Source organism: Gorilla gorilla, chromosome 2 (assembly GCF_029281585.2).
Source record: "Gorilla gorilla gorilla isolate KB3781 chromosome 2, NHGRI_mGorGor1-v2.1_pri, whole genome shotgun sequence".
In the NCBI taxonomy this organism is placed as follows: Eukaryota; Metazoa; Chordata; class Mammalia; order Primates; family Hominidae; genus Gorilla; species Gorilla gorilla.
Genome location: NC_086017.1, coordinates 52,624,696 through 52,636,184, shown reverse-complemented (window position 1 = coordinate 52,636,184; position 11,489 = coordinate 52,624,696). Strand labels below are relative to the sequence as shown.

The 11,489-nt window shown below is 40.6% G+C and overlaps 1 protein-coding gene across 2 annotated transcripts in view; it reads left to right on the top strand.

The window, feature by feature from the left end:
- The window catches only part of CCDC13 (coiled-coil domain containing 13), a 68,014-nt gene that overhangs the window by 42,479 nt on the left and 14,046 nt on the right, over positions 1-11,489 (top strand). For both annotated transcript variants that reach the window (XM_055381392.2, XM_019024034.4), the window contains one exon: positions 169-291. In XM_055381392.2, coding sequence (XP_055237367.2) covers positions 169-291 — 123 coding nt within the window. The remainder of the gene's footprint in view (positions 1-168; positions 292-11,489) is intronic.

Sequence of the window (11,489 nt, the reverse complement as noted above, 5' to 3'; positions counted from 1 at the left end):
GTGGGCAAAGAAGCCAGCAGGGGAGGACCTAGAGGGCTGGGTTTGCTTCCTTTGCTCTGGCTGACATTCGCCCTGAATGTCCTTCTAGTCCCTCCAACCATCACAGGGGTTAGTGTTATTTCTAGGCCTCGGATGACCTCTGCCCTCTGCCCTCCACCCTGGTCCCAGGTTCTCGGACTCCCCAGAACAAAAAGGCTGGCAGGCACAAGTGACAGAGATCAAGGCCCTCTGGCAGGCTGCCGAGGTGGAGCGTGACCGGCTCACCGAGTTTGTCACTGTCCTGCAGAAACGGTAACACATGGCACCCAGGGATCTCTCCCATAGGCCTGCATGGGGTGGGGACTGGGGCCAGGCCTCATTTATGACTGGGTCCCCCTCACCTGAGAGCTCGGCTCCCAGTGTTGGTCCAGGGCATTCCTAGCCACAACTCATGTGCCCCACAACCTTGGGGCCTTGTCATCACACTGTGTTTTGCCCTTAGGAACAGCCCCATTCTACATGCACCCAATGGGACTGTTGTATGGCATGTGGACATTGCTGGGAGTCTCGGGGGAGAGACACCCAGAAGTAAATCAGTCAAATCAATCCATCAATAATTAAAATCTGTGATGAGCCTGGCACTGTGCTTGGTGCTGCTGGAGGGTTTGGTGGGAAGAAAACACAAGCTAGATTGACATCTGGAATCGCAAAGAACAAGAGAGGTGCTGATAGCTGGGGAGGCAGGGAGGGAAGCACGAGGCCTGGGGCACTGGACCAGGAGGTATGGTTTTCTCTAAAGGGTTGTTGACAGACTTCCGTTCAGATAAATCAGTGCTCCTCGCTCAAATGATCCTTTTGGCAAGAATTGCAGGTGTCCAGGCCAACACATGGCTCAACCATGTGACCTCCACACTGAAAAATATTAAGCACACCACTGAGTTTCTGCCCTAACAGGCTATATCATGTATCAGTCAAGGCTCTTTGATGACAGACAATAGAAAGCAATTCTGGCTGAATTCAGTGAAAGGCAGATTTTTGGAAGGTACTGGCAGACTCCAATGCAGAGAGCAGGAGAGGAGCCTGAGAAGGTGCAGGCATCTTGAGTAGCAGGAAACCCTGGGCAGTTCCCTGGGCCACTGAAATGGCATGGCCATTTGGCTTTTAGCTCTTGTGCCCATGGGTTCTGGGAGAGAAGGTTGAACTGGCCAGTGCTGCGCCCATATCCACCCCACATGTGAGGGCACTCTGACTGAAGTTCCTCCGGGTGCTCACAGAATGCAGGAAGGGTAGTTTGCCAAAGGGAAAATGGGGGTACTGATAGCAAAAGAAGGAGCTAGGGGTGCAGGGAAGGACAAAACAAAGGATGCCTGCTACCTAAATAGTGAGTGGTCAGCTTTGCTTTCACATAGTACATAGAGAAGATGTGAATTTCAGACATACTCAAGTATATGAGAAAAGCAACATTGATTCTTTTTCTATAATTGGAATGTAATGGATAGTACAAGTCTTTAGTCTATCAAGTAGTAGAAACATACTCAATGCAGGCTTTCTCTCTCATTTCTCTTGAGTTACATCCGAGTTTGGGGGTGTGTGAAAAAGGTGACTTAGTTAGCTATTGCTGCGTAACAAACCATCCCAAACCTAGTGGCTTCAAACACAATGGTTTGTGCTTTCTCACGGTTCTGTGGCTTGGCTGGGTAATTCTGCCCCACATGTCAGCTGGGGTCACTCACTGGTCTCATGCAGCTGGCACTTCAGCAGGGATGCCTCAGTTCTCCTTCATGTGGCTTCTGTCTCCATGTGAGATCTCATTTTCAGGGCCTCTCCACACAGGGCTAGGATTGGGGTGAGGCAAGCAGGGCACCTGGGGTATGAAATGTAAAGAGGTGCTCACACCCAGTCACATACATGCAACTCTCTGTCTGCGAATATGCTGGCCCTTTTTGGGTCCTTGGGTTCCTCCTGCTACTCTGTGTCATTCTGGGGTGTTGGGGCTCTGTGAGGCTGTGCCAGGCCCATCAACCAAGACCTGTTGCCTTTTTTCCTTGAGGTTATTGCTAAGTCCCTGGGCTGTAACAAGAAAAGGGAACCCAGGTACCTTCTGCACTCAAATTCCCTCACATCTATTTGGTTTAAAACTAAATGTTTTAAACTAAAATCATTTAGTTATAACTAAATTGGCCAATCATCAAAAATGATGATTCCTTTCAAAACTGATGATTGGCCAATTAAACCAAATGAACTATTTTAAATTAAAACTAAACGTTTTAACTAATGTTTTAACTATCGCAAAGTACAGGACCTTCCTTTCTCAGAGATCCTCAATATCTACTCCTTTCTTTATCTGCAGTCTGTCCCAGCCTTGCACGGGGGAGGGTGTGGGGGGGTCTTTCTCTGCCTAGCTTCCCTTCTCCTCTACTCTGCCCTACAATTTCCAGCTGCCTCAGTTGCCCTGCCCCACCCAGTTCCCTAATCCTGTGTGCTCATCCCAGCGAGACTGCGGTGCTCTGCGTGCCTGCCTCCACCCCACCCTGCAGTGGAAAGTGCCTCAGGCAGAAAGCCAGGGCCATGGGCGAGCCGAGCTCAAGTCCTTCCTTTCCTCAAGTCTTGTATCCAGTGTGTGTCGTCCTGTTGTCCATTGTCTGAAAACAAGTTCTTTCTTACATTTTATCCATTTTTCTAGTTACTTACAATAGGAGTTGGTTAGTCCACCATGACAAAAGTCACTAAATACGTCTCTTTTTTAAAAAGCACGTAGTCGGCTTTCTTCTTAAATTTAATCTGGGAATTTCTGTGTTTGAACAGTATCGTTTAATCCACTTTGATTTTGGTAATATTTAATCACTTTAATTAATATTTTCTATTTGCCGTGATTTTTCTTTGTTCCTTTTTTTCTCCTTTCTTCCCTTATATTGGACTGATCAAGTTTTATTTCTCTTACTTCTTTACAAGTTTGGAAGTTAGACATTCTATCTCTGTTCTTTTAGTGGTCACCCTTAACTTTTAACATCAAACTCAGCAATCTAAAGTTAGTTGGTTTTGCTACTATCACTTTAAGCAAAAGAATACATTTAGAATGTTTTAACTTTGATTTCTCCGTTTGTGCCTTTCATGTTACTGTTTCCTAATATTTCTCTTCCACATTCTTTTTTTAAACCCTGAAATTAAACCCTCCAAAGTAAGTCTTGAATATTGAATAGTGAATATTCGTTTCCTTTTGCCAACATGTTTGAAAATGTCTTCACTCACTGTTACTTCTTGTATCTCAATCTTCCTTCTAGGTTCACTTTCCTTCTTACTGAGATGCCCTTTAGTTCAGTGAGGCCATGTAAATAGTAAACTCTCTGAGTGTTTGCTTATTTTTATTTTATTTATTTATTTATTTATTTTTCTTTTCTTTTTTTGAGACCGAGTCTCTCTCTGTCACCCAGGCTGGCGTGCAGTGGCATGATCTCAGCTTACTCCAACCTCCGCCTCCCAGGTTCAAGTGGTTCTAGTGCCTCAGCCTCCTGAGTAGCTGGGACTACAGGTGTGAGCCACTACGCCCAGCTAATTTTTGTATTTTTAGTAGAGATGGGGTTTCACCATGTTGGCCAGGCTGATTTTGAACTCCTGACCTCAGGTGATCCACCTGCCTCAGCCTTCCAAAGTGCTGGGAGTAAGGGCGTGAGCCACCATGCCTGGCCTGTTTATTTTTAAATGTCTTTATTTTGCCTGTCTTGAATGAGAATTTAAGAGAAATTTGGGCATACAATTCTAAATAGATGGGTATTTTTTCTCAGCACTTTCAGGCTATCCCATTGTTTTTTATCATCTACTATTGCTAAAAAGAAATCTGCTGCCAGGCGCGGTGGCTCACGCCTGTAATCCCAGCACTTTGGGAGGCCGAGGCGGGCGGATCACGAGGTCAGGAGATCGAGACCATCCTGGCTAACACGGTGAAACCCCGTCTCTACTAAAAATACAAAAAATTAGCCGGGCGTGGTAGTGGGCGCCTGTAGTCCCAGCTACTCGGGAGGCTGAGGCAGGAGAATGGCGTGAACCCGGGAGGTGGAGCTTGCAGTGAGCCGAGATCGCGCCACTGCACTCCAGCCTGGGTGACAAAGCAAGACTCCGTCTCAAAAAAAAAAAAAAAAAAAGAAATCTGCTATCAGTTTTATTGTCATGCCTTAATAGATTTGTCCTTTCTCTCCGATGCTTCTTCAGATTATTCTCTTTGTCTTTGAAGCTTTGAAATTTCACTGTGATACGTATATACATATACGTATATACACACACACATGTATATATGTAATATGCCCATATATGTATATATGTGTGACTTTACATATATGTAAATATATATTTTTATATATACATGTAAATATGTGTGTATATTTTTGTATATATGTATATGTAAAGTATACATATGTAAATATATGTAAATATGTTATACGTAATTTTATCTACTCAGAAGTTAGTATTCTTTTTCAATCCAAGGACTTTATATATTCCCAAGGACTGCTATCCATATATTGCCTCTTCCTCACTCTCCCTATTCTTTTAATCTAAAATTCCTAGTCCATATATGTTAGACTTATTCTTTCCTCCATATCTCTTTACCCTTACTATTTTGGGCTGAATTCTGGGTGATTTCTCCAGATCAGCTTTCTAGATCACTAAATATCTTCGGTTGTGCTTCATCTACCATGAAACCTTTTTTGATAACTGTATTTTTTGGTAAAAGCTCCTGTTCTCAGCCAGGCACAGTGGCTCACGCCTGTAAACCCAGCACTTTGGGAGGCCGAGGTGGGTGAATCACCTGAGGTCAGGAATTCAAGACCACCCTGGCCAACGTGGTGAAACCCCATCTCTACTAAGAATCCAAAAATTAGCCGGGTGTGGTGGCAGGCACCTGTAATCCCAGCAACTTGAGAGGCTGAAGCAGAATTGCTTGAACCCGGGAGGCGGAGGTTGCAGTGAGCCAAGATCACGCCACTCCACTCCAGCCTGGGCAAAAAGAGCAAAACACCCCCATCTCAAAAACAAAACAACAACAACAAAACCCTCTTGTTCTCTTTCTTATAGCATTTGTTCTTTCATTACAATTTTTGCCTTTCTCCTTTTAATAATTTTGAACTTATTCCCTTTAGAGTTTTCTACCATCTTCATTAATTAGGATCCTAAGTAATGACTGTCGGCTCTCCCCTTGTAGTAAATTATTTCCTTGTGTGGTTTCAATTTTTGTGATTTTATGAGCTTATCTTCAGTGGGGCTTTTTTCCTTGTAGGAGTTCTTAGGTGATGACCGTGTTTCTGTGGAGGTGTTCTGCATTTGTCTCTGTGAAGCTTTTAGGGTTTCAGTGGTCTCTGATTGGTACTTTATGTGAATTTATTGGCTTAGATTCCCTGAACACATGAATGCTGCCCTTGTGTTTCAATTTCACATGATTGGTGCTTCCTCCCCTCCTCCCCATTTTCCAAGGCCCTGATAGACTACAGGCTTCCTTACTACTTTCCTGAATTGTAGATGGATATTATCTTAGTCCTCCTTTTTTTTTTTTTTGAGACAGGGTCTCACTCTGTCACCCAGGCTGGAGTGCAGTGGTGTGATCACAGCTCACTGCAGCCTCAACTTCCCGGGCTCCAGTGATCCTCCCACCTCAGCCTCTGGAGTAGCTGGGATCACAGGCACATGCCAACATGCCTGGCTAATTTTTGTATTTTTATAGACTTACATTAAATGCATCTTTACATTTTTATGGGAGTATATCTGTATCACAAATTCCTAAAAAAGAAATGGCTGAATCAAAGAATATGCACATTTAAAATGTTCACAAATCATGACAAATTGCCTTTTAAAATGAATCAATTTACATTCTTACCAATAATGTGAACTGTTTTCCCCATACCCTCACAGTTACTATGTTTTATTAATCTTTAACATTTTTGCCAAACTAACAAGGAAATGCTAATATCTCCTTGTTTTTATCTGCTTTGCTATGACCAAAAGTGAGGATAAGTATATTTTCCACATAACTTTTATGTTTTTTTCTTTTAACTACCTATTCATGCCATTGCACGTTTTAGAGTTGTTTATATTTTTATTTGACTTACAAAAGAACACTTTATGTATCATATATATGGTATTATGTATATAATGTGTAATATTATGTATGTTTGTCTTCATGAAGATTTTGTGTCATTGTGCTAAATTCATTCTTAGCGTTCTTAGGTAGGGGGAAACCTCCTTATCTGAGTATTTTTTACCAGCACCCCACAGTTACAGTCCCCATGAAAGCAAAATTTTTAACATTAAAACAGTCATCATTTGACTATTTAATATTCTTCACTTCACATTGGCATTGGGTCACTTTGGTCAGACTCTTGAAATACAGTGAAAATCAATTATGAAGCAAAAAGGTAAATCTTTCAAAATATTTGGAATTTCATGAGATTGATGCACATGAGTTTGGAGAACTATTAGAATCGCAATCAAAGACATTGACAAATTGGGATCTAGCTGAGTTAGGCCTGTTAACAACTGAAGAAAATCAGTAAGACCAGAGATTGGTCAAAAGAGAATAATCAGATTATCAAAGGGTGCAAGAGGTCTTGAAGCTTACGGACATCTGTAGATCCCAGGCAGGAGGAGCAGCCTCAGGTCTGGAGAGGGGGCGAGGACAAAGAAAGAGCTGGTTTTGGTGCGTATTTGCAGGAAAAGTTGTAGAGCCTGCTGATAGATTGGAAGCTGAAGATGAGGAAGAAAGAGAAGGCAAGGGTGACCCCCGGGTATCTGGGCTGAGCAACTGCATGAGTGAGGATAACATTTATTGAGATGTGGAAGGCACATTATAGGGGAGAAGGAGAGAAATCAAGAGATTCCTTATTCCTAAAATTTTGTGGGAATTCACAATGTGGTTTGCTATTTTATATGATGTTTTGCTGTTGGTTTATTATTTCCCCTATTATAAATGGAGTTAAACAAAATGCATACATTATTGAAATTCATAACAGAGAAGTGAAAGCCCCTCCCCCACAGTTGAGTCAATAGCTGCCATATATTCCTTTTTGTTTTCAGTCAAGTGGCTGAATTATATTATCCTTATATTTATTTGTTTTTAAATTTTTAACTTGTAAATTTTTTAATTAGATCATATATTATGCATAATCTTCTGCTACTTATTTTACTTAGTATATTGCATTTTCATGTCAGTACGTTTTCCTTTTATGGTTACAGAATATTTTATTGTATAAATCCACTGTTATTTATTTACCATTCTTCTATTGATGGGTTATTAGTTTCTGATTTTAAAATACTTTATTGTGTTGTTTCCTTCTATTCTCATTTTACTTTGAGTTTTTAAAGTCAGGAATAGCTACTGATTTTACCAGTGCTCCTTCAGTATCTATTGGAAGGATTACCTGATTTTTTCCTTTAACCTAATTCCGATGTTGAATCTTACAGCTCTAGTGTTCTTGGAACTATGTTGTGTTACTCTCTTACAATGCCATTGAATTTAATGTTCTTTCTTTTTCCCTCTATTTTTACTGTGGTAGGCAGAATTCTAACATTCCCACCCCCGATATACATGCCTTATAAACTTCTCTTCCCTTGAGCGTGGGCAGAACCTGTGAATATGGTAGGATATTATTGCCACAATTATGTTAACTTACATGGCCAAGGGGATTTTGCAGAGCTATTTAAGGTTACTCATCAGATGACTTTGTGTTAATCAAACAGGAGACTCTCTGAGTGGGCCTGACCTAATCATATGAGTCCTTTTAGTCTGAGTCTAGCTGTCAGAGACAGAGGAAGCCAGAGTGGAAGCAGCATTTTCTTGCTGGCCTTGAAGACATTCTCCTGCAAACTGTTACAGGAAAGGGGGTTTTGATCCAGACCCCAAGAGAGGGTTCTTGGATCTCATGCAAGAAAGAATTCAGGCGGAGTCCACAGTGCAAAGTAAACGCAAGTTTATTAAGAAAGTAAAGGAATAGGCCAGGTGCGGTGGCTCACGCCTGTAATCCCAGCACTTTGGGAGGCCGAGACGGGCAGATCACGAGGTCAGGAGATCGAGACCATCCTGGCTAACAGGGTGAAACCCCGTCTCTACTAAAAATACAAGAAAATTAGCTGGGCGTAGTGGTGGGCACCTGTAGTCCCAGCTACACGGGAGGCTGAGGCAGGAGAATGGCGTGAACCTGGGAGGCGGAGCTTGCAGTGAGCCGAGATAGCGCCACTGCACTCCAGCCTGGGTGACTGAGCGAGACTCGTCTCCAAAAAAAAAAAAGTAAAGGAATAAAAGAATGGCTACTCCACAGGCACAGCAGTCCCCAGGGCTGCTGGTTGTCCCATTTTTATGGTTATTTCTTGATGATATGCTAAACAAGAGGTGGATTATTCATGCCTCCCCTTTCTAGGCCATATAGGGTAACTTCCTGATGTTGCCATGGCATCTGTAAACTGTCATGGCGCTGGTGGGAGTATAGCAGTGAGGACGACCAGAGGTCAGTCTCATTGCCATCTTGGTTTTGGTGGGTTTTGGCCAGCTTCTTTACTGCAACCTGTTTTATCAGCAGGGTCTTTATGACCTGTATTTTGTGCCAACCTCCTATCTCATCCTGTGACTTAGAATGCCTTAACCATCTGGGAATGCAGCCCAGTAGGTTTCAGCCTTATTTTACCCAGCTCCTCTTTAAGATGGAGTTGCTCTTGTTCAAATGCCTCTGACATTTTCCCCCCATCCCTTTTATAGGAGAACCATTAATCCTAAGGGCTGCAGAGGGACGAAGATCCATCTTTTGTAACTTCTCCAGGCTGAATAGGGGCGATGATATTCCTCCCTCTTGTGTTCAGGGTAGTGAGGAGCTCAGTCAGAAAGCATCAGTATGGTGAGGGCCATTCATAACTCTTGAGTCCAACAAAAGGTGATATCTGGAAGATTAATAAGTGTTCAATTTAAGAAAGTATTCAGTAAGCTTATCCTGCATTCCTATACAAAGAGTACAACAGCAATATATTCCACAACAGTAAAGCAAGGTAAGTAAAATTATCCCAAGTAAACTAAATTAGAAGGCTTTCCATGAACTGGCCAACTGTTGGAACCAAGCTGATATGGGGTTGCTAACCAATTCCAATACATGCCCAGAATTAGAATACTGATCCAGATTTTTACATGACCCATCCCTCGTGTTTCTTCTGGACAGCAGTCAGAGATCACTGGCTGGCTCACAGGAATAAACAAGGTCAGTTGCCCAAGGGGTTTTTATTGGCTCTACAAGTCAAATTTGATTCCTTAAAGGAAAGCACACCATTCCAGTCAAAGTTTTGGTAAAATAACCAATTTCTCCAATTGTGTCCTGTTGCAAAAGAAAACAGATTTGTATTGCAATTATGCAAATAACTACGTTGCCATAAGTTAAGAATACTCACACATAGTTTCCAAATTCTGGAGAAATCAGGTAGAGAGAAACAAATATGTTCCAAATTTTGTTCACAGAAGTATGCTTTACTCAATTGTTAAAAGCTGTAAATAGCTGAAAAGTTTCCTTGACTCTGAAAAACAAAACAAAGGATCAGCAACGTTTGAAACAAAATTAAAAAGATTACTTTAGACTTCTTCAGTTTAGTACATGCAGTTAACTTCTGTTTGATATTCAGGAACATTTCAGCTCTCCATGAGTCCTGAAAGTTTTTTCCTCTATTCTAATGTTACAATTTCCAAAGTTATCAGAAACTTGCATTCAAGAACATCTGTCAAAGTCCTGTAGTTGATTATAAACCACCTTCTAAAGAGGATTAAAACAAGACAATTGTAGATGATAAAAAGTCTTAGGACAGCCACTATTAAATCCACAATTGACTAGGAAATTTTGGTTGCCTCTGTGGCACACAATGATTTTATGTAATAATTATTAATAACACATTAAGTTATATCAGAATTATAGGAGTTTTAAAAATAATTTTGGAACATAGTAACACATTTATACAAATATAGTTGACAAAAGCCAAACACTATTTCATATTTGACAATGCTTTCTATATGATTTTTATACCCAATAAGCCAAATGGTACTGTTGCATTAGTGCGTTATTGATGTCAAATCCAATTCTTAATAAAACCTTATAGATAAATTTATTTAATCTTTATCAGTTTGAACATAAGGTGAGATTCTTACAAACTTTGTATAACCCTTTACAAATTTTTGTTAAAGAGATCATAGGCAGGTTTTTGCTCTAAGAAAAACCTGTTGTGCTTTTATTCCAATGTTTAATTGACAGAAAAGCTGAATAATACCCCTTTAACTTTAGTCAGTATGTTCACACACAGAATTTCTTTTACAATTAATTTTTCACAAACCTTCCACCCCTTGCTTAAACCTTTAGTTTTATTCTAACTTAAAACAATCCTTTAACCTTTAATCTAGGTATGAAAAATCCACATTCCCATGACTTCTTATAATTTTTCACCAAAAACACATTTCGCTTTCTTTACACACCTCGCATGTAAAACTGTTTCTTCAGTGGTCTCAATTACATGTTACAGTGATAACTCTTAGCAACTTTTACTTTTGGTGAAAACCTTGGTAAGTTTGGGATTTTAATTATGTACTAGTATGGAGCCTAGGACAGCAAACAGAAGTGCAGATAAGGTCTGACTCTTTCCAGCGTCTAACTTCTAACGTGTCCCAGGCCTTACCTAGCTGTAAAGCAGGTAAGTCATACAGTTAAGAGTCATAATGGCATTTTACGAGGCATTTAGGAGGCCTAACAACCTTCAAATTACACAACATTTCTTGCATAAATTCCATTTTTTTAAACAACTAGTCATTTTACTTTAGGACGAGAATTTACCATACAACATCCTTTCTTACATAAAATCTCTTTTCTTTATAACCATCTTTGCATAGCTAGGGGGCATGGCTAATTCCACATGTCCCCAGGCCTTATGTAGAATCTAATGCTCCAAAGTAGGTAAATTGAACAATTTTCAAAAGTCAAAGAAGCCGTTTATGATCTTAAAGAATTTAGTAAATGTAATATCTGACCTGCATAATTTAGACTAAATGTTTACATTTTTGAAGATATTTTTATTTTACCAATAATCTTTAAAACTCTATTTCCCAAAAATTACTGAAGTCACAGGAACTAAAAGACATTATGCTTTTTATTTTTCTGATAAAATATTTAAGCTCTTATTATTTTCAAACCAATTAGTTAAAGCTCTTTCATGTATAAACATCACACACATAATACATATACATACAGACAGAAGATAAAGGACTCATCCCCTAAGCTGGGAATGGAACCCTGAACCCAGGCTGCCATTGTGAAAAGAGAAAGCATGGCCACATGGTTACAAGGTCAAGCTCCCAAGGATTTGCAAGACAAGAAGGAAACCTCATCCAGGTTTTTCAGGGATCTGCAGCAAAGTTTGTAACTGACCAGTTTGCTGGGCCGTCTTGAAAGCAGGCTTATGGGTGTCCTAAGCCTGTGTTCCATCATAAGGTACCCCGCTTTATGATAGAACAA